Consider the following 24,342-nt stretch of genomic DNA (forward strand, 5'->3'; position numbering starts at 1 on the left):
TTACTTCATTTATGGATTTTCTTGCTTTTCATTTATTTCTAAGAGCTCATCATTCATTGCGATTCTACTGGGAAATTCATGCTAGATGGCTCCCAGCTTCCCGCTAGCCAGAACAATCAGATTTAAGGCCCATTTGTGCCAGGTTCCTCGTCAGCCAATATTCTTTCTATCTAGGTAATCAGCAGATACGGCGCTGCCACTCTGATCACATCAATTTCAATTCTAGTTGCTGCGAACTGTCAGGCTAACAAAACAAAGATCCTTCTTCTCAGGCCCCAGGATGCAGAACACCTTTACATAAGGCAGTCACCCCACTGCTCTTACTGTGATGATAATGAGAGCCAGCAGATTTCTTACAGATAGTCAGACAGTTGACTGCAAAAGAGAAATGCAAGAGGAAATGCGAAGAATAAGCAAAAAATGGTTGCCATGGCCAGAGGTCACCCAGCTTCCTCTTCTCATTCTTTACCTGTTAGCAGTGTTTAGATTCAGAAAACCATTTGAGAAAACAGTTGCAAATAGCGGCACATTGCAAAGTCATTCCTGGCCAAATCTGTCATCTCTTCTATCATCAAGGGGCCAATTAAAATGTTTTCTAGTTTGGCAGAAAACAAATTTTATCCGGAGATATTATTCCACATTGACTTGAGAAGAAGGGAGGGGATAATTAGGAAGGGGGGGATGCATGCTGAAAATGAGAAAATATTTTTGAGAGGACAAGGACAGAGCCAAGAGCAGGGAAGGAAACTGGGAGATTAATCTGGAACAGCTGCTTTGACTTCGTACCAGCCAGGCACTCGAAGCAGGATCTTTCCATTGTAAGCGCTGGATCGAGGCAAGATGACGTGTGACATTTCAACAAAACACCCCTGAAGTTTAAATGTTGGTAAGACATTTCCAAATGAGGAAAGAAGTGTAGCAATTTACACTTGTTTATAAGGAGACGACTAGTTGGTGTTAAAGAATGTCATATGGCCATGCTAATTGCAATATGGGAAGGAGTAGAGATCTGAAATAGAGGAAATATGTTAGACATTTAACCAATGCGAGAAGATTTTTGAGACTATAAGAACAGAGCATTGAGCTGGGGCTTACACTCATTGGAACATAGTATGCATTAAGCTGTCCATCATTTGCTTTGCGTTTTAGGCACTGTTCATGTACTTCAAGGAGATTAACTTGTTAGTCCCCAGAGAAATTCTATCCAGTAGGTACCCTGTTTATCTCCATATTTTCAGTGAGGAAACTGAGGCTCAGAAGTTACTGGATGTGTCTCAAGAATACGTATAGAGGGTATCATGAGGATTTAAACCGAGGCAACCCCACTCCAAAATGTACACTCTCAACCACAATCTTATCCAACACGAAACTGAAACTAAATCACCAGAATGGGTAAACGTTTAGTTTGAGGCTGAGATATATGATATATTTATCTGGAACATGAACAGGAAAGAAAGTGGAAGAAACTTGTGAATATATTAAAAAGACTGCAGTGCGTTTTTCTAAATATACACATACACTATGTCCTTTGTCATTCTACCATAATTCCCATGAGAAATCCCTGGGCTCTGAATTGGCATACAGTTTGTTAACATGCCTTTACACATACTGAGAAGTTCAAATAGTGGAAGAAAACCCCTAAGAATTCCTAAAGGAGAAGGAGTATAGATAGCATTAAAAGAAATGTAAATGATAGATTGAAATTTCTTCAGTGAAATTGGTTTCTTTCCTTGGTATACTAAATACACGCTTCTCCTTATACAAAACCCACTCAACTGTCTGAACTTGAACTCAACCAAATGATAGGCTCATTTTGACCGCATATACTTGAACCAGTTTTAGGGTATTTTCCAGATAGAATATAGGCATATGATTACACATCCCAAATTCTGAATGTGTTCTTTAATGGGTCATTGTAAACCATTATCAATCCTTCATAGCTCAAGATATGACTGACAAATGGCTAAGAAAAGACTGACAAATGGCTACAATCCATCTCAAAATAGCAGCTTTCTTTCTACCCAATGTGTCTTAAGTGGCAATTAGGGCATCGGCATTCATCAAGAAAAATAACTGATCCAACCTATAAGACTTTATGTTTAGTCTTGGTCATTTTGAGAAACAAAGGACCACAGTGCCCCTAGGGAAGACTGGTACACTCTGCTTCCTGCCTCTCCCCCAACACTCCCCGTTTGGGAAAGAAAGACCTAATACTCTTATCTCATCACTCCTCTCAGAGACTGGGGATTAGCCAGAGGAGGTTATCTAGTTAGAACGGTGTTCAAGTCCAAAGGAGTATCTTATGATGCCCTGCAAAGAAGTCCCCTTCACTCTTTTCCTCAGAGATAAGGGTCCGCTGTCCCCTTTGCTACTCATCCTGATGCCCTGCTGGTCCCTCAGACTATTTTCAAATTGCACATTCCATCCTCCTCATTGAAACCCTTTGATTGCTTCACTGCTTCCCCAGACACGCTCCAGGCCCCCTGGGGCTTCCTGGCCTGTGGACTTGGTGGGAAAAGGATCCCTCCTGGAGCTATCCCGTGGATTGCAAATTAACCAATGCAGGTGTTTGACGACTCACTCCCTCTCCCAAAAGGAATGAGGCCACAAAATTCCACTGCACTTAAAATGGTGGAGCAAACAGCCTATATTGGTTCCTTCATCATGCAGACCAGGCACTGGAGTGGCTTAGGACCACACAGGCCTTGTGACATACCTCATAGAGGTCGATCATGACATTGCCCTCAGGGCCTCTGCTGCTCTGGACATTCTCCAAGGCCAGGGTGAAGTAGACGCCCCGGGTGTCTGAGATGTAGAGATTGTAGGTGTCGTTCTGGTTCCATTCTTGGACCGCCGCGAACACCTGGTTCTCATCTGTGCTGATGACGTGCATGTCCTAAAGCAAGATGCAGGAAAGTGAAGAAGAGTTTTACAAATTAACCTGACATGCACCCAAAGGATGTGGAATCTAATGAGAAATACTGGAATAGGCACTTAGGCAACTGTAACGGAACACAGAGATTTTCCTTTCACATATTTGCGAAGTAATAATTAATTAGTTGAGTGTTATTAATATATTTCCTTTCTCGCTTATGGGGTTAGGCAGCAAGGTCATGAGAAAATAGGATAGAGAGATGCTTGGGAGCTCAGATATAATTTAATTGCCTCATTAGATAATTTGAAGGGTACTTTTTCAAATATGTATGACTTCGGAGAATCAGTCATCCTGATGTATTTGCCAACCACACCATGGCATATGCTCAGAAGGGTTATGTGGGGCATATTCCTTCACAAAAAGCTGGAGGAACAGAGAGAAGATGGACAAGCTCTGCATCTCTCAGTGTGGTCCATGGCACAGGGTGGGCACCACCTGCAATGTGTTAGATACACCGAACCTTAAGGCTCACCTATTGGATCGAAACCTGCATTTTAATACGATCCATGGGTGATTAACATGTGCGCTGAAGTGTGATAAGCACTTTCCAAAGGCTCAGCACCCCCTGGAAACCCTCGAGGAATAATGTTCACCTGAGAAACCAAAGCACTAATCTTCATGTTAATGAGCGTTCAAGGACTTAGCTGCTTATCTAAACCTTTACTCTGAGAAGTTCAGCAGGAAACCTTATGCAAAAGAGGAAAAAAAATCTGCATAACTGATGATGTTTCCAAGACTCTGGTGGTCCCAGAGTTAGAAACAAGGCAAAGGTAATGTGGGGGCAGTGAGCAGGTGTTCCTGGGGTGGGAATTTCAAATCCTCCTTCCCCTGTTCAGAGCACTAGTGACGTGGGTTTCAGAGAAAAGCCAACACAGACCAAGGCTCTGTGTCTCTCTTGGCAGTTGCCTGTACATGTGGCATGGCAGTCTTCACCCTTTTCCCGAGGTGGAAGGCATTGGTATAACTTTCAAAAAAAACTAGAAATCAAAACCAAACAACAAAATTATACGTAAGCATAAAGAAAGTAAAACAACATGGAAAGTAAAACAACATGGCCTTTGTGTAGCTTAGCACTCAAGTTTTCCCAGACAAACCATCCTCTCTACCTGTGAACAGCTTCAGGAGATGTGTCAACCTTTCTTGGTTGAAATTCCAGGATGGCAAATTCTACCTACCTCCTTGTCTGATTTTCTTTTTGTAATGTATGTCCATGTTCAATGGATCAATCACCAGTTCAGCTCTGACTGTGCTTTAGACATACAGGAACAAGTTTCTCCCTCTTTCTCAGCCATGATCAAAATGAACTCAAATGATCCCAGAAGAAGAAGTCTTCTTCTATAGCAGGGGTGTCAAGCTCATTTTCACCGGGGGCCACATCAGCCTCGTGGTAGCCTTCAAAGGGTTGACTGTAATTTGAGGACTGTACAAATGTAACTACTCCTTAACTAGGGGCAAGGAACTCGGTGCTGCTGGGCCCTTCACAGGGTGCGGGACCAGAGAAAACAAGCTGGAAGGAGGATTCGGCCCTCGGGCCTTGTGTTTGCCACCTGTGATCTAAAGGGTTTGCTATTCCTCAGCCCTAAAGTTTGGTCACACTTTTATAGAGAGAATCCAGAGTGAGGAGGCCAGAAAGAAATTCTTCCCATCAATTCAATGTGGCCAATACTGCAAACTAAGTTTTGGAGCGAAGGTTGGTCATTGCTTGTATCAACCCATTTACATTTCTTCTGATCATTTTATCTTGAGCTTCATTGAAAAACATCCTTATCCCTTGCAGACAAGTGTGTTCCTTGTACCCAGTCTCTGCTGCTTCCTTCCACTCTCGACACCAGAAGTAGAATTACAGGCCTAGCATTCAGAATATCCAGTATCCCTGATGATATCCATTAGATCTGTGATGGATATACGACCCAAGCAAAGTCACTCACCATGATGTTGGAATGAAGCTGAAATTATTAGAGGGGTGAAGAACATCTCTTATGACTGGTTTATCAACAGGAAGAAGTTTAAGAAGTCTAAATCCGATAGAAACATATCTTGGAGGGAAAAGATAAAGCCAGTCCTGAAGAAAACAGACTCTAAAGGCAGAGGAGGTGGGTCAAATTCTGTGGCGCTGAGTTTTTGAAGGTGAACAACTTCAAAGTCTGCCCCACTTTTTGGTTCAAGAGGACAGTAGAGCAGAGTTTTAGAAAATAGACTTTGAAATAAAAGTACTTGAGTCCAAACCTGGACTCTTGTCACTTAGCTGTGTCACTTAGACTCTGTGCCTCAGGATTTCTACCTGCAAAACAGAGAGTCGTGTGTCCTCCATGGAGCTGGGAGGACTAAGTCAGCCAGAGACTGGGGAACACTTTTGCTGGGGCCGGGCACTGAGCGTCTGCTCCACCTGCCAGCGATGTTCAGGGAAGCAAGCCCCTCAGACCCCTTTATTGACTAAGCAAGGCTGGTGTGGTCTTTTGCTGACTGCAAATGTTAGTGACTAACTAACATACTCCACAAAAATCAGTTCACCCAAGGCTGTTGTCTTTTTTTTCTTTATAGTGGAGGAAATTAGCTGTAGAAATTGTGTAAGGGCTATTCAACCGTGGAGGGCAAACCTGCTATTGCCCCCCATTTCCTATAGGATATAAGCCAAAATTCTTAACCTGGCATTTAGAATCTTTAAATAACTACTCCCAATTCCTGTGCCAGTCCTTATCAGCAGGTTACAGGGGCATCCCTCAATTTCAGTGAAAGTATTTCAGCAATAACCTGGCCCCTACAAAACAGATTTTGGTGTCTTTGGAGTAAATATGTGCATCGGTGAACCTTTGCAGTCTGGGTTGCAATACATATCTCATTAAATAGTTCTTGAGGCTAGAGTGCATCACATATGCTATGCCACTCACGCAAACCCTTAGTTTTTGGATATGGAACTGAAAACGTAGGCACGTCAAGTGTCTATGACAGGTAGGGTACTACTCATACAGCAACAGCGGATTATAATGGCTGCCTCTAGGTAAGGGCAAAGATGAGGCGTCTTGCCATCCATATAATTTAATTACACACAATCAACACTTTTTAAAAAATGATGTTGGTTTTACATATTTTAATGGAATGCTTTGCCATATTGAAACGACACTGTTCTTTTTTTCTTCTTGCCTGCTTCCTTCTTTATCAGGAAGACATGCTCTTTCTCCTAAGTAGCACTTTATGGTGAACGCTTCTCCTGAGCCACAGCATTTTAGACCAAGAAGTGATCTTTGAGACCTTCTGCTACAGTCCTCCCTAAAGTCTGGTCTGTAGGACACCCGCATTGTAAGATTTCAACAGCTGTAAAAAAGGGGTTCTTTGGCAAAATGCTCTGATTAAAGCTGCGTTATATCATTGTCTTGTCCACAACACATCCAAGAGCCTTCAACACAACCGGTGGCCGCCGGTGCTCCCTAGTCAAGGAACATACATTTTTTTTATTTTTTTACTTTTTATTATTGTTCAAGTACAGTTGTCTTCATTCCCCCCCCCACCCCCTCCACCCCATAAGTTTCTTTTTTGAAAACTTATTTGATCGTAGAACCAAATGCTCATGAAGCATCTCTCAGGACATTTTCATCTGAGTATCACATGTGAGAAAATATTGTAGTGAGCTTAAGCTCCTTATTTTGAAACTGTAAGAAAGAAAACAAACAAACAAAACAGGGAAAGAGAAATTGATAAACCAGCCCAAGGTTTCAAAGCAGGTTAGTGGCAGATTCAGGGCCGGAATTCGGGCTTCCTGCTGTGAATCAAGCAGCCTTTGCACAACCCACACCCAGTTCGCATCGATCTTCCACCGCACAGACAACTAGATCCATACTAATAATAATATTACCTTGCTTTTATAGAGTATCTGTCCTCCAAAATGCTCAAAGCACTTTCATATGTATTGCCTCATTTATCTCACTTGAGTAGCTCGGAATGAGCTCCAAGTAAGTTAAGGGAAGGAAACTGTCACTGTCTCCCTGTTGGCCGGCCTCATGCTCTTCATGGGGACAGCAATATTGAACTCTCCCCACCCCCTTCTCTGGCCATCTTTACCGCTATATTAAATTTTTTTTGACACAGCTCAGTGTAACCATGGTCATTCAGAAGCTGATACAATGGCAGCAGATGATGAAGGAAATTTCAGCAAGAAAGCGCCGGTCTGTCTCGATTCCTTTAGCGGCAGGAAGCTTTGTTCCTTTCCAGCGACAGCAGCCCCGGCTTTGATAGAGGGCTGTGAAATACATGCGCCTTCACTGCGGATCCTTCCACCGAGCGGGGCTTCTCTTTGAAGGTGTAATGGGACTGTAATGAGGCATCTCATTGCCTTAAATAGTACACTCCCACTTGGACCAAATAACACATTCATTAGCTGTACGGCTCCCATTTTTCTAAGGACAGGCTAAATTAATCATGGCCATCTTCTCCCAGACCTCCGATGAGGCTGAGTAATGGAGCACGCTCGTCTGGGAGAGCTGGGGAGGATACAGACAGCCGACTCGCGTGTCGAGTCCAGCTTGTCCTTCTCGACTGGCGCCATGCCACTGGGCACAACTGTCAATGGTGATCTGGTGGCCCTAACAAGATGGCTCTGAAGAAGAATTGCGAAGTGTGTGTTTCCTAACACTCCAGCAACAGGTCCACGGATGTTTCCTTGATTTTTAAACCACCGTTTCTGGGGTTCCTTAGGTCAATGGAAATATTTTTCTGGGTGCTCCTCAGCTTATCAAAATTTAGAGGGATACTGCTCTCTTCCAATAATAGAACCTCTGGATTTCTCCCAAGAGAAGAAAGGCATAATATAAAGAATGTCAGTTTGGGAAATCCGGAGGCTTAAGCTCTAGCCTCAGTCTTGCTGCAAACAGCATGCGGGTTGGCTGAGACCTATTCCACTCAAAACGTATGTACCTAAGAGTGAGCATGAGATGAGTGACTTGAGTCTGCTATTTACTAAATTGGTCTCAGTTCCTACATGCTTCTGGAACAAGAGCATTTCACTGCGTTGAGTACAGTTCTTATCTTTAACGGTGCTAAATCTTGCAAGTCAACTGCTTTATTTGTTGGTCAAAGAAATTTATTTAGTGCTCAAGAGCAAGACAACCCAGGTCCGTTGGTCTTACTGAGGTAAGGTGTTCATGTCTCTCCTGGGCCTTCCTAAGAGATTACAAAGGGTAATTTCAACAACACTCAGGTTTCCTTTACATACTGACTTTATCCCATTCTTCTCTAAGGCGCAGCTCCAAAGTTGTAAGCTTTTGTCTTATTGGTAACCATCTGAAGTCAAATCAAACACAAGGAGGATTTAAATGCACACAGGTAGAGGCATACAGTTCTGGGCAGCTATGACTGTCATGATTCTCTTAGCAGCTGAAATAACTACTAACATAAACATAGTTCTTTGGAGTTAATAGTGCAATTTACTGTGTTATTACCTCTAATGTGCTGAGGTTTGCAGCTCACCTTTCACTATGCTATGGTTACAGAGAATTCTTCCTGGAGTGGCCAGAGCAACTAGCTGCCATAGGCTCTCCAAGGGGAGGAGACTTCCAGTGCTCCTGAGCTATCTCTGTCACTTGATTTCCTGGGCAGCGAGCTGGTGCTGGTTCCAGATAGCGTACTACAAAGTCATGGATTAAAAATACAGGACTCAATAAAAAAAAGTTCTTTAAGTACTTTGTTTAATGCTAAGGTTTCAAAGCTGAGCTATACCTAGATTTAAACCTACACAATCTCTTCTTACAGTCACACAAATCTCTGTTGCTTGAAGATCAAGGTATGGCCACTTGAAACACACACAATAATGACTCAAGACCTCAGATCCACAGCTTTGAGCTCCTGTCAGTTTGACCTCCACTAGGTGGCGCTCCATATTAACGCAGTTCTTCCGCGTTTCTGGGCAGAGCCCTGGACTTGTGCAGTTGAGAGTCTCTAACTTGTGTCCGCCACTGTTTTCAAAGGAGTATGTCTTGGGGGCAACCTAAAAAATTACCTGTGTCTCAGGATTCTAAAGATAACCTGTCTCATAAGTTCCATTGAGAGAGAAAGCAAAGGTTGGATACCATATCGCTGCATCACCTCTCAATAATTAATAACAAAAAAAAAATTAGGATGGAAACACATCACACCCATGGCACTGAGACATGGTACCTGAAGTGTATTTTCTGTCTTGCTAGAAAACCACTACATACTGCTTGAAAATACCACTGGAAAGCAAACGCAAATCAGTTATCAATTTATATAGATGCTCCTATAGCAACAATTCGAGAGAGAGAGAGAGAGAGAGCCGATAAAGGACAGTGATAAGATTAGCACAAAAAAGTGAGGCACAGTGAACTTGAGAAACAGAGGTCAAAGGCAGTGGATGAAAATAAATCCGCGACAAGGAGAGACTGAAGCGGTGTTGGGAAAGAGGGAGGAGACAGGTGTATGTGAATCGGAGGGAACACTACAGCGAGGAAGGGATTCTGGCCATACCTTGGGCAGAGCATACTTGGGTAGCTTCATCTGGGCAAAGGCATTCCTTCGGTAGGACACGTAGTAGTGTGGCCGTCCTCCCGACGTCAGCTGGGTCAGAAACACACAGGTTGTAAGAAAAGCTACTGCACCAGTTGCAGGTCTTAGAGGAACAGCCACTGAATGGAAGGGGGTAGCTGCCAACACGCGGTGTGAACGACTACTGTGGACAAGTGAATGGAATTGGCGTGCCGTTCAAAAACAACTTAAACAGCGTGTGTGAGTTGGTCAGAGGCCCAGACTGGACCCACTGGACAAAAACACACTTCTTCCATTTTCACTGTGGCTCAGACGCCAGGAAACACTTTCAGTTATTACTAACTTTTCAAGATACAAGCCTCGAGGTAAATGGGATCCATGTCCATCAAGCCCCCCAGCTGCCTGGCCCCAAGACTACGGCCACGGGAAAGGGTCCCCGGGCCATCTCGGAAGGAAGGGGTCCGGCTGGCACAGTGGCAGAAGTGGAGTCTCGCGTTTCTGGGCTGGATGCCAGTCTGCTGCTGTGACACTGACGACTGCCAGCACGTCCACCACACAGCAGTGCTGCTGACACGGTGGTGGAAAGTCAAGCCGGGCCCAAAGTCATTCTGGATCTCTGTCTCCCAGAAAAGATCTGAGTTGCCTCATCTAAGTCTGCCCTGTGCATACTGTCCGATGAACCCCACGGGTGTGAGGAGGGCGAGATGGGGTGTGGTGCCTATCTCAGCATGCGCACCTTCCGGAGAACTGCCCATCTCTCTCTCCTTTGCAGCCACTCTTTTCCCCAACTTTACTGAGGCAAACTGACATACACCAGAGATTTTCAACCTGTGTGCCGCAAGAATCCTTACAACACGCAACACCTGACTATGTGTTCAGGGGCACTGACCTCTTTTCCCTCAGACTGGCAAATAAAAAAAACGACGACAGCCAACACAACAGCCATCCAATGTGAAGTGAAACAAAAATCATACTTATTTTTTGTGACATCAGCAAAAAGAATAACATGCACTTTGGTGTGCCGCAGAACTTTAGTAATTAGTTTATGTGTGCCATGAGACAAAGAGGTTGAAAACTGCTGACATATACATATACAAATTCGAGGTGTAAAATGTGATGATTTGATACACATGCATAGTATAAAATCATTGCTATAAATAAAGTTAATTAACACCTCCATCCCTTCACTTAAGATTATTGTGTGTATGTGCATGGTGATACCATTTAAGATCAGTTTTCCTAACACATTTCAAGTACTTAATGTGGTCTTGTTATGTATGGCCACCATGCTGTACATTACATCCCCAGAACTTACCCATTTTACAGTTGGAAGTTTGAGGGCTTGACTGACATCTCCCCATTCCCTACCTACCTCCTAATACCTGGAGGCCACTACCATACTCTGTACATTATGAGTTTCTGCGGCCACTCTTAACCCATGTAAGTTCCTGGAGTTTGGATGTCAGCTGGAGCTTGCACACTCAGAATGTCAACATGTACTTTGGGTGACTGTCAGACACAAAAAAATATGGCTAGAAAATGATTGTATTCACCAATATGTGGCCAGATCACCTCTTAGTCCCGGCGATGAGTTGCAGGGTCATGCTCATGGTGGCATGGATAGAATGATCTGAAACTCTAAATGCAGAATGGATGCTCATATTTAAGTCATATATGTGGATTATAAACGGTCATTAGACAACAAAAAAGGTTCCCAGAAGCAAAACTGATAGATGAATGAGAGCGAGCACCAGTGAGTGTAACCATCACAGTGCCACTGGATAATTGATGTGAGGCCATCGGAGTACTCATTGCTCATTTCCCTGAAGGAGAAGTGTTGTGTGTGTGTGTGTGTGTGTGTGTGTGTGCACGTGTGTGTGATAGTTTGTGAAACATTTACAAAGTGGATAGGCTGATGTTGGGCATTTTGAACATTTGCTTCCTCAAACCATGGGATTAAATACTTTAACTTATAATAAATATAATAGTGTGCCTCAATCCTGTGTGTTTACACATATATATATATATACACACATATATACATATATGTATGCCTATATACATATACACATATGTGTATATGTGTGTGTGCGAGAGAGAGAGGTTCCTTAAATCCTTAAATACTAAAAAGAAATAAAGCATGCCAGCATGCACAAGAAACCTGGGCTTCTCAAACTGTTTCCCACTCTCTTAGGAGGTGAAAACCCTGTTGAATACATCTCATCTAAATTCCCTTTCTCCTAATCACAGTCAGGGCATGACAATAACGGCTGATTACTCACCACCTTTTCTCTGCCTCCCACCACCTCCAGCCACCCCACAGCTTCCTGTTCCCACCTGTTTCTCTATTTTTAAGGTGCATGTTGGGGAGGAGGCTGATTGGCTGACCGTTCTCCTGATAGGAAGCGACTGATATTTCTGCTCAGCCCCCCTGATGACTGATGGGGGTTCCTGGGAATGCAGATGAGGGGGATGAATGGAACCGTGCATCCTTCGGGAGACAGCCTGGTGTTCTGAGCAGTGCCCCCAGGCCCCCTACGGGCCAGAGGAACTAATTAATATTCTCTTAGTATAGGTGCTTTGATACTTGGTAATGTTCTTTTTGTCGAAAAGATAATGCTTTTTTTTTCTTAAGAGAGAGAAAGCAGGCGAAAGGGGCTGCCTTAGGGACAGGAATGGGAAACTGTCTTTGAGACAATCAGCAGAAGTGGACCTTTCATACCTGAACAAACACATAATCATCCTGGACAATCAAGGAGTCTGGGTCGATGTAGCCTGGGAAAGGCTTATTCCTGTTGGCTTCCGTGCAGTTCTGCATTCGGCAAGTCAGGTATTGTGAATCTGGAGAAAAGGGGGGCGGGGTTCCACACACACAGTATTAGAATCACAGTGGACCTTGCCTGCTTCCCTTGCTAACTCCAAGTCTTTACACAAACCTCACATTCTTTGTGAGCCACATTATTATCATGGTTATTTTTATAACTGTTGTCATGAATGTACTCTCTGTCAACGCCATCACTGCTGTCTGCCTCTACCAACTCCTGCCCTCCTAGAGCTCCAATGCTCGTCAGTTCATTTTTCCCTTCTAAACCAAATGAAAGTATGTTCAAAAACTGGCAATAATACTTGTGCTTTCACGGTAGTTTTTCTCAATAGGCTTCACCTCCGCACTATGACCTTGGATTAACAAAGAGGGAAACACACAATCATCAATCATCAGATGCCAGAAGTGCTGCTGTTATAAATAATCAGGTTCTATGTCACGACGAAGGTTTTCCTTCTACTACTAATTAGAAGTGAAACAGAATAGAGAAGGGATTCTTGAGTCAAAAACTCTGTTCTCATTTTATAAATGAGTAAATTAAGACCTAGATTCTCACCTGAGATTCTACAGCAGATGATAAACATAGCATAGGAATTCTTAAGCAAATTTGATCTCTATGTGATGTATACTTTATCAGGGAGGCTGTCCCTGTTTTTCAACCACAACTATTCTGGCCTCTCTACTACTCAGATATTACTACCTTACTTAAAACTCCTTTGGCCTCCGTGGCTCTAGACCCTCCGCTGCCCACCAACCCAGCCTCCCCTTATGCTAAACTCTTCTCTCCCTGTGATTCTTCCAGTCTGTTCCACTTTATGTTCAGAAAGTTGCCAAATTTTCTACCACTGCAGAGACTTTTCATTTGTATTTTTTCCACTTAAAATGCTTCTCTTCAGGTTATTCCAAAAGATGGCTCTAGATTTCAGCTCGCTGTTATTTCTGAGGCTCTTCCACTATTACTTACTATCTTACGCTACTCTGTGAATTCCCTTCGTGAAATTTATCACTCACCCTTCACTCTGTTCATTATCTATTTCTCACTCCCCACATGAGAATATAATCTACCTGAAGACAGAGACCTACCTCTTTTTTCTTGTTCACTGCTGTACTTCTAGGTCCTAACACCTTTCCTGGCACATAGTAGACAACGCATACATATTCATTGAAACATGCCTCTTTATTGTCATGTGTCGTTCAGAATGAAAAGGGAAGTTATTTTACATTTTTTGGTACTTGATGAATAGTGAGTTTATTGATGTATTTATTTTTAGGGAGAGGGAAAGGGAGAGAAAAAAGAAGAAGGGAAACATCGAAGCGAGAGTGTGAGAGAGAAACATCGATCCGTTGCCCCTCGGGGATCGAACCCATAAATGCAGGCATGCGCCCTGAGTGGGCAACCTTTAGCTCTGTGCATGATGCCCAACCAACTGAGCCACACCAGTCGGCGCTGAATGGTGAGTTTGATCTGAGGACATCATAGATGTATGCAGAAATCTTTTCCTTCAAATGAAATAAATCGGTAGGTACTTATTTGCATGACATAAGGATAGGCAATGCCATAAAGAACTGAATATAAGGATTCACTAGTTTCCCTTAACAAAATTTCCAGGACTGCCTTTACTTAATGAACTGGGTATCCCTGTATTCTACCAGGATAGTCACTAGGGGCGGCCAGCACATTTGCTCCATCTGAACAATCACTGATGTGCTTGCTGATAAGCTCTTAGGAGACTGAAGGAGGAAGGCTTTACCCTCGGCCTCCTCCATCTGGCTGCCATATGCAGAAATGACAAATGGGGATAGCTCCCAAGTCCTTTAACCCACCTAGGCCTGCGGAAATCACTGCCAATGATAAACTGAAGAAGAGCCCTGTACTCACCCTTCCCTGTCTCTTTTTTCAGACATTCTAATGGTTCCACTTTAGGGAATAACTCAAGGTCTTTGTCCTTGAATACAATTTCTGGGACTAAACCCTTCCCAGAATGGTCCTCCCCACAGCACACAAAAACTCCAACTCACAATTTCACATGCTCCACCAGACCCTGTTACAACTTCCAGTTGACTTCTGTTTTTTGTTTTTGTTTGTTTGTTTTTAAGGTAACTTGGGATCATAGAAACAATGAAAATTGGCAACTTTGAGACTGGGCTTAAATTCTGGTGTGGTCACTTATTAGCTGAATAGTTCCAAGGAAATTGCTTAGTCTTCCTGAGCCTCGCCACCTTCATTCATACTGAGGATGGCGGTGTCAACTATCTGGTAGTTTGCCTGTAAGAACTAATGAAAACAAATGAAACTATGCTAAGTGTTTTGAAACTCAGACTTTTACAAATGTCAGTTATCATCGACCGACATTGATAAAAATCCTATTTTCTCTTTTGCTCTTTTTCACAATGATTAGATCAGTCTGGTGCACATAGTAGGTCCTTAAAAAGACTGGTTGAACTGAATTTGAGTCCTCCAGCTGTATATCTATATCAGGTAGTATTGGTGACCTGCCCAATACCCATTCCTCCCTTCCTCTCCAAATCTGTTGCTCATCCTTCCTCCACGTGATAGAAGCTCCTATATGCAAGAATCAGTCCTCCCGGGTCTATGCCCATTCAAGGTCCTCCTACTTCCTTGCCACAGGTTGGTTTAGTTAAAGGGCATTTAAACCCAGTTTTGGTACATAAAGAGTGAGGGAGCTCTTTTAAGGAGCTGCTATCAAAAAAAAATCTTGCTTCTAAAGAGTATATAAGGATTTCTAGAAATGCTTAATACATTTCATATTACAGAAAGAGATTACCAATTAATAATATTTCATCAATGTGCCTTTGTGAGTTTTGAAAAATAGACCATGGCCGAATAAGACATTGACATGAGGGGAGCTGGGTAAAGCTGTGCTGTCTTGGTAACTTTTCAGTTTATCTAAATTTATTCCAAAATAAAAGTTTCTTAAAAGTAGGTTACCAAAATATGTGCATATGGACCCAATTTTGTGCCAGATGTATATATAGCTATCTGTGTATGTATGTTTGCACAGGAAAAAATGAATAAAAGATGTGTTATATATGAGTTGTCAACAATAATACAGAGGCAGCGATGGGAAAGAGATGAACAGTCCACACACAAATCTCCGGCCAGCACCCTTCACCTGGGTCGGGGAGGGGGTCCTGGCGGGCTTGCGAGGCCCATCTCACAGGACCAGAGGACCATCTCAAATTCCCCTCTCTCCCTCCACTCCCCAGACTGGGGAGGGGCTGTACAATGAGCCTGTCCCTGGGCTGTCTGTACAAAATGTACAACTGCATCACACACACACACACACACACACACACACACACACGCCCCAGGAAGAGGCCTGGGACACATTTCTTGCTCAGAACGACTCCAAGTGAACTTGGAACAGGAGGGGAAGGCTCGGTTTTGCGCTGCCTGCCCTTGGTGAAGTGCTCCTGGTTTGTTCCCTTTCTCCTCCCAATGGCAACAGAAAGAACCGGGCTGCGCTCCATAGCCAGGGACCAATCACTCTCACTCCCTCCGGGGCTGGCTGTAATAGAATTAAGTATGATGAACTCTTTCCATATTCAATTCCGGGGAGTGTATGATGTGATGCCATAGGAAGTATCTTGTAATTTGGCATTAATTAACGTGAATTAATGTATGCAACTGCTAGACTTGAGAATTAATTGCATTACTTTCCCCACACAGATGTTTTCCTTGCCATAGGTAATTAGGACACAGGGCTGTTCTTTTCCAGTGTTCTCACTCTGCAACAGCTGCTGTTGGAATAAAGGAATCCCCATCCTCCCAAATCTGTGATGATCGGAGAGAAAGGAAGCTGTCCCGAAAAGGCCAGGCTTTGAGCGGAGGAATGGGGTGGTGGGAGGGGGGATCAATGCAAGCTTGGAGCCTGCTTGCTTGGTAAAGCCAAGCAGTCACTTGACCTCTTTAATTCGGGCAAGTAAAGTGGGAATAAAGAAGAGCCCTCTTGCCAGGGGCTGTGATGGGTGAAGAGCTGAGGCATGAAGGTGTTCGGTCCGGCGGCTGGCTGGACTGTGCTCCCATACAGTGCCCGTGTTTGTTACTGGAATTCCTGGTCCTTAGTCACTGGTACTGCTCCCTGTGTGTCAGGGGAACTGGCTGTAATGGGTATTACAGATATTCTGATGAGGCATGATCTTTCTTAATAGCTGATGCTTGACTTGCATTAAAGCTTTTTCAGGGTAATTTTTAAAGAGACCATGAAAAATATGCTCCTTGTATAATGACTTGATAGCGAATATTCTGGGCAGGGCAGAACTGGAAAACAACCAGGGCTGCGAGGAGCATGCAGAAGTCGCCTCCGTGAGCCCAGAACTCAGGGCCAGCCAGCCCACAGCCCTGCTGTCCTGCAGGCTCTCCCTCCTGCTGCAGGGGCAGTCTAGGTCCTACTCCACCTCCAACATGCTGCGTGACTCTCTGAAGGTCACTTACCAAGCTGGGCTTCATTCAGACTTTTTCTCTACATAATGAAGGTTATTAAACTTTTAGAACTAAAAACAAAGGATATTAAAAATGAAATGATCACTTTAACACCTGACAGGTCTTCACCATACCTGGCCCCTAGAAGCCTGTCTCCTCCCCTTCCCACCCAGACAGACAAAGCTCTCTGGTGTTTTGGTGAGTCTGTGTCCTCAGGGCTTCTGCTATGTCTAAACAGAGACCATAAGCAGACACCATATGTGCATTCAGAGAGTTCCCCCGGTTTGAACTGCCTTTTCCTGCCCTCTTACCCTGTCCAGACACTTCCTGGGCCTTCCGCGAAGTCTTTCCTGAGACTCAGGCAGACCTCTCCCTGCCTGCATTCCTCCCCTGATACCGCCAACAGCAGTGGTCGCAGTAACCTTCAACATGGCCAGGGCACCTCTCCTCCGGGTCAGGAACCGTGCTAAATGGACCAGTGCTTTTTCTTTTCTAACTCTGCCACAACACTGAGAAACAGGTACTTTTCACAGGTGAAGAACTCCAGACTTAGGGATGAGATTTGTAGAAGCCCATACGTTGGTAAATGACAGAGCAAATACTATACGTTGCAGACCTCTAGGACTCTATCCATTCATTGGTGCTATCATTCAACAAATAGTTAGCGTCAAGTCCTTCAACATGCCTTACTGTTGTAAAAGGTCAACTTGAAATGAAGCTATGTAGCCATAGCCATAAGCTATGTAGGCAAGCATAAGTACTTTCAAGCTTCCCCCATTTCCCATTAATTTTCAACCTAAAAGAACTTACCTACACAGATAAATCTTCCTTTTGTTCTTCCATTGTTCTATCATTTATTTTAGAACCCTCTTATTAAATGTTCCCACCCAACACACACCCACACACTCACATGTGTGGAGACATGTGTCAACATGCTTGTGCTTATATACACTTCATTCCCATCAAGGTTCCAGAGCCTTCTGCGGAAGGTACCAGTTAGAAACTGAGATCTTCAAAAGTGAGGCTCTAGCCTCAGCCCTGGAAAAAGTGCATAGTGGGCAAGAAATTTCTGGAAAAATTACACACTCAGGTCAAATATTCTCCTTTGGCACGAGGAGGTGCTTCCTTCTAGGAAATCTCTTGATTTTGGTTTAGTGTAACTTTCTAAATGTTGTCCTTTATCGGTAGCCTTTGGATATTCAGGGGGCCATGATTACTACAGAGAAAATTCTGGGGTCATAATTTTTTTTCTGGCCAACCACAAGGCTAGGACTTAGGAATGTGAAAAAGAACAAAAGGGCATAATAATTTAACAGAAAGAAAAGTCACTCTCCAGTTCCCATGCAGTGTGGTGAGTGTGTCCTAGGAGAAGAGTATGGACAGTATTGGGGCCACACTAGAAATCCAGTTGAAATGAAGAAAAGATACAAAGTGCCCTGGCTGGAGTGGCTCACTGAATTGAATGCCAGCCTGTGAACCAAAAGGTCACAGGTTTGATTCCCAGTCAGGGCCCATATCTGGGTTGTATGCCAGGTCCCCAGTTGGGAGCATGAGAGAGGTAACCACACATTGATGTTTCTCTCCCTCACTTTCTCCCTCCCTCCTCCTCCTCTCTAAAGTAAATAAATAAATAAAATATTTTTAAAAAAGAAACACAAAATGTTCTTTATATAAAAAAAGGAAAAGATATGAAGTGATCCGTCAGGTCACACCCAGCCATGAAAAACTGAGAAGTGCATTTGTTCCAATAAGTTTCCAAACTAAGTTTACAAAGAAAAAGAGGTGGGAGATCAGAAACAGAAAGGGAGAGAGAAGGATGAGCAGTAAGAAAGAAGGAAGGAAAGCTTGAATGAATACAAGCGGAAAGGAGAGAAGGAGGGAAGAAGGGAGGAAGATTCTGAAAGCAGTTTTGTGCACTGGCAAGAAAATGCACAGAATTCCTCCTCCAGGGTTTTTTGAGGGAGGAATGTACAACATTAACTTCGATGTGTTCATGTATCACATGATTGATTCCAGGACAAAGAGTCAGTTCAAGGGACTGCCTCTGAGAAATGTGAGTAGGTTCATTTTACTATTTATTAACTTCGTAACTTTCTCTTTCTGTTGCCTTTAACACTGAGTCTCAGACTTAGACTGTGGTAGTTGTTCAGCAAAGACCAATAAGGCACAATCCTTGCCTTCCACAGTGGAATAAACAAAGACAAATGACACATTTCCCTGCCTTCTCTACATTGTCACCACCCTGCTTGCCTGCTATACCTCAACCCTGCCGAGCACACCCATTCTCCATACCCTTTGCATGTGCTGTTCCATCTGCCTGGAATGTTCTTCCACCAGGCAGACACAGAGTGCTCTCCCTGGCTTCCATAAGGACTTGGCTAAAATATCAAATTTCACCTTATCACAGATTCCTCTGCTTTTTTTCCTTTCTAAAACGTATCACCACCCAACATTATGCATTTGTTTACAGTCTGTCCCCACTAAGTAAAGGGTAAACTCTCTGAGAGCAGGGACTTTGCAACGCCCCCTACTATCCTTCATTCATGCCTGGAAGAGCTCCTACCGCAGCATGCATGTCTAACGATATTTATTGAATAAATGGATAATAGGTCTGGAGTGAGCCAGACCTGGCTTCAAATCCTAGCCCCAAAGCAATGGCAAAAATAATTAATCATCGTAGGCTGCATTTTCCTCATAGTTAAAATGAGCATAATAACAAGAGGGCCTACTTCCAAGAGTTGGCAGTGTAAGTCCTGCAGCTGAAAAGTATCCCTTGCAGCATCTCCAGGCAAATAATAGGAATATAATGCAGAGTAATAGCGTCACTGGTGCCTGGGACCACACAGGGCAAAGGAAGGACACGTCTGAGTGCCACAAGCTTTATGAGACTGCTCTTCTTTTCATGTTTTTCTTTTTAAAGCAGAAGTCAGAAGCATTAGGCATTTACAAACACCTGGATGCTGCCACACACACACACACACACACACACACAGTATGGGCTGGTGCTGCTGTGTCCTGGGGCTCCTGAGGACCCAACAGAAACCTAGACCTCCATCCTGGAGTTACATCCAGGGGATGCCAAGTTTCTCTTGTGCACCTCTGTCCTCGACCCTCAGGATGGGACGCAAGGGCACAGCCCTCCGCACAGATGGTGGACACACGGGATGTGGGGGAGAGAGCACAGACTGGTACAAAGACCTGGCCTTGAGAGCTGCCCCACTGCACCAGTGCTTGCAGTATTGCTCTCCGGTTTTCCATTGGTGGGTGTGGAGGCCAGTGGTACCTTTTTTCATGCCTTTCCGGTTGGTTGTCAGGGTTGTATCTAGGCTACTAAATCGGAGAGGCCAAGTGGAAATCGGGAGTAGCTGAAACCTAGAGACTTTCACAGTACGAGAAACAGGGTCAAAATGGCATTGCTAGAGAGAAGAGCCCAGTGCCACGTGCCCCTGAACTAGCTCACCTCTAGAAGCCATGAATACAGTAACTGACTGAAAAAGAAGGTAAATGCTGGCTATGAAATGTGGGGTCTAATATTGTCATTTTGTACCTACTGACGGCTGTGGTGGGGGTGGCAGCTTTGGTATTTTTCGATTTTTACGTAAATGCCAAAGTGTCAATCTTATCCAGAACATTAAAGAGATTTGATATCTTTTGAAGGTTCGCTGGAGGAGAGATACAAATAGCCATGAAAAAAAGATTTCTTAACCTTACTCCAAATTCAATACATGCAAATTAAAACAATAAGGATAATGCCATGCATTTTGATCGTAGATGGATTATGTTTTAAAAAATTTGTCACGATGTCCTGGGTGACGGAGGGCTTGCAAGCACTGACACCCTCGTCTGGAGAGAGCGCTCACCTTGCCGCAACTGTTTCAGAAGGCAACGTGACAACACCTACGGAGCTTTAAAACACACTCTCTCTCCAACCCAGGGTTTCGGCAATTTCTTTTTCTGCGGTGCTTGCTACTTGTGTACGTTTGAATGCTCACTCACCAAATAAGGGGCCTCTGTGTCTGTGTAGCGTGTCAGCACTGTCTGAAATAGCCAAACATCTATATATCTATTAACAAGATAGTGACTGACTAAATCCTAGTTGCCTGTATGGTGGGGATCTATGTAGGGACTCCCCACGAGGTGGCTAAATTTGCATGTGCTGACACGACAAGGCTGTTAACTTGCTATTGTATTCAGTTGCACTGCATAGGAGTAACAGTTTTACGGTGTGGACATTTGTGAGTGTGCACGTATGTGTACGCACACACGTATTTATGTGTGTCAGCCCTGGACACTTGAGTACCACTTCTCCTTGTTACTGTTGTTGCTACTCTTGTTGCTATAAAAGTAGTCTATACTTAGAGTAAAAACTCAAGACATCCCTTCGCTCATTCGCTGAGGACTGGCGAGAAGTGAGGGGCCTATCGCCTCCCCACAGTGTTTGTTTCGGCAGTGCTCGCCTGCCCAGGTCCTGACACAGCTGCTGCTCCTGCACGTGGAGATCAGCCGGGAGGGCTGGAAAACGGGAACCAGACGTGGGGTGTCCGGTTCTCACTCAGGACCAGCATTAGTGGGATGGTGGTTACGTAAAGGTGCGAGTGCCCTTTGATTTCAGCTTGTGAAATGCTCTTAGGAGATTCCTTTCAGGAAGCATTTTGGTCATTTCCACAGCCGGGCAAAGGGCCAGGGTAGTCTTCCCCAGTGAAAGAGATGAAGGCCTGGGGCAAGTTGTGGCGACAAGGTTACTTACTCATGTAAGTAGACCCTGAGGCCAGTGACTGTCCTCCGTCTTTTGTCCCTGCTCCCACGGAACACACACCACGGTAGGGAAACAGCCAAGGCACCAGTCTGACCTTTCCTTTCAAGAAGGGAGAAAGGCCCAACTTGGTATTCCAGGTCCGCTCACAAGGTGGTGTTTACAGAGGAGCATAAATATAGAACTGGACATGCACATGTGATTGCCATGGGAAGAATTCTGGTAAAAGTTGTGTTCTTTCTCTCCAAAATCACACACACACACACACACACACACACACACACACACACACTATGTGACGCGGCATTTCAGGGAGTTACTGAATTTTTATGCTCATCCACTAGCCCCACCTGTCTCCCCAGACCCTATGGCTAAAGGCCCTGCTTTATTAAAAAAAAAAGCCTATATAGATAATGTTATTAATTAACGCAAATACATTTATTAAGTCGATAAACATTAAATGTGTCAGGCTCTGAGTTACAGTTTCTACACAGAACCAACATTAAATAAGATACGATTTTTTAACAAAGCTTTTAATCAAACAGTTTGATCACCATTTTCTCTGTAACCATCTATGCACGTTACATGCATGTACACAAATGTGCCTATATTAGGTAAATCAATAGAATGCAGGGTTCCTTTTCACTGTTTTGATGTGCTGGGTAGCAGTTTTAATGTACAATGTGTGGGTGTGTACACGTTCACACACATTCACACACACACACGTGATCTGTGAACATTAAAACTTTTTTTCCTGGATAAGGACCTGTCAATCTGTCCTCAGTTGCATGTCGGGGCCAATAACAAGTGCCACATTCAATAAATATGCTTAAAATTTCCCAATAATGCCTCCAGTGATTGATTGTAATTGAGGTTGCTCTCTTCAGCTTGCCTCCCAAAGCGTAGTTGATACGGAAAGAATACCATCCTTGTCACGATTATAAACTACAATACATCCAGGTTTCACAGTGCAACTGGCAAGAAACGTCTATGCCAATCATAGACAGAGACCTTCAAAGAGCTAAAGCTTCCCAGAGCTTCCCTCCCCTCGATATGAGACTTCGAATGAAACAGGCAGTAATTATAAAATGTCATCTAGGGAGACTTGATATGAGACTGAAACTAAACTTTGAATAACAAATCCAGATAAGCATTTGCAACCCGCCCCACAGGGATGAGCCAAATAAGTTAGTGGGGGATTTTTCCTCTGTCAAACGTCTCAGTGCCTTGGGTACAAAGTTCCTAAACCCACAAAAATCAGAGAAAAAGAAGTTCATATTATATTATTTTTGCATATTTTCTACAAGATGTATGGCTTACAATATAAACAATGGATTCCATATAGTTAACCTTTATACTAAATAATAGTGAAGAGTTAGAGAAATAAGAGAGATTTCAATCAGGTGACGGGGACAGAGATGACATATAAATATTGAAATTCTTGGAGCAACTGAACAGCCTAGAGTCTAATTTTGAAATACCTATACATTCTCACCTACATCTGCTAACCCCTTTCCGTACACTGAGCTCTCTGAATTCATTCCTTTCCTCCTCCTCCCCTTCCTGTCTGTTTCTTCTATTTGGAGCCATGGTTACTGTGGAGAGACAGGTCAAGAGAAAGAGAGAGAGAGCGGGGAAGGAGAGAGGAAGGGAGAAGGAAGGAGGACCTGATAGCGTGGAAAATCTCAATTTTTTACACTCAGGTCAGGCGTTATGCCTAGGTCCTCTACTTCAGTTGGTAGGTGATTTCTTTTTCTGCTTTGTTTTGACAGGGATAACTTTTCAAATTAAATCCCTTTATTGAATTTTCACTCTTGGATAGTTTCTGAAGATGCTGCCTTTGCAAAAAAGTAAAATAAAATAAATAAAATTAGAACTGATACATTTCATGCCCTGTGTAAGCTGAGCCTGGGATGACAGTTGGGCACGATCAACCTCCATGCCTGCAGGGGACACAGGAATAATGATGGGTGGGGGAAAAGTGCAGATGAGGGAAAGAGATGGCCTTGCTGCTTTCAGGATACGGGGTTATGCGCATTACACGCCACAGGCCAGAAGGCAGCAGCAGGCCCAAAAGCTCAAAATGAAAGCAATCTAGGTTGTTACCAAGTCCACCCAGAGCTTTTCAAACAAGGGGTGTAGTCATGGGAGACAGACCATAAAGCTCTTTTATTAGTTTTTATTATGAGACTTTTAGACCCTAAGCATATTCCACAGGCCAGCATCATCGGCTTCACCTTGGAGCTTGGTAGGAATGCGGACTCTTGGGTCCCTCCTGAATCAGAATTTACATTTTAACAAGATTGCCAGGTAGGTCCTATGCATGTTAAAGTTTGAGATGCAGCACTTCATGAGTTTCAGGCAACCTTGTGAGTGATGTTAGGCAGCCAGCTGGTAACCCTGACACTTGGTCAACTATGCATTCATTCATTCATTGAACAAATATGCATTACGCTCCATCTCCAATACGTGTGGACACTGTGGCATGTGCTGCGGACAGACTATGGAACAAAGGTACACATGGCCCCTGCACCCACAGCCCTGACTGGTGGAGAGAAAAAGCTGTGATCAAATAGTCATGTAAATGGAATGTGTAATTTCAGACTGAGAGGAACACAATGAAGAAAAATAATAGAATTGGATGAAAGCAAAGAGATTGAGAAACTGGTTTACAATGGGAGTTCAAGAAAGACTTCCCCTAAGAAATGATACTTTCCTGGATTTTGTTATCATTTATGGTTTTATTGCATGCTATCTTTGGGGAAAGCTGGGTGAAAAGTACAGGGGAGCTCTACTATTCTTTGCTACTTCTACGTGAGTCTAAAATTATTTCAAAATACAAAGTAAAAAAAAAATAGAATTGAATGCTGAACCTGAAATTTGAACCACTCACA

The 24,342-nt window shown here is 43.6% G+C and overlaps 1 protein-coding gene across 5 annotated transcripts in view; it reads right to left on the reverse strand.

Annotated features, from left to right (window-relative positions):
- Positions 1–24,342, reverse strand: part of SORCS1 (sortilin related VPS10 domain containing receptor 1) — a 485,789-nt gene that overhangs the window by 107,272 nt on the left and 354,175 nt on the right. For all 5 annotated transcript variants that reach the window (XM_028513157.2, XM_028513156.2, XM_028513155.2 and 2 more), the window contains exons 7-9: positions 12,150–12,268; positions 9,410–9,499; positions 2,717–2,896 (exon numbers count right to left, since the gene is read on the reverse strand). In XM_028513157.2, the coding sequence (XP_028368958.1) occupies positions 2,717–2,896; positions 9,410–9,499; positions 12,150–12,268 (389 nt within the window). The remainder of the gene's footprint in view (positions 1–2,716; positions 2,897–9,409; positions 9,500–12,149; positions 12,269–24,342) is intronic.

This window comes from Phyllostomus discolor, chromosome 5 (genome assembly GCF_004126475.2).
Source record: "Phyllostomus discolor isolate MPI-MPIP mPhyDis1 chromosome 5, mPhyDis1.pri.v3, whole genome shotgun sequence".
Classification (NCBI taxonomy): Eukaryota; Metazoa; Chordata; class Mammalia; order Chiroptera; family Phyllostomidae; genus Phyllostomus; species Phyllostomus discolor.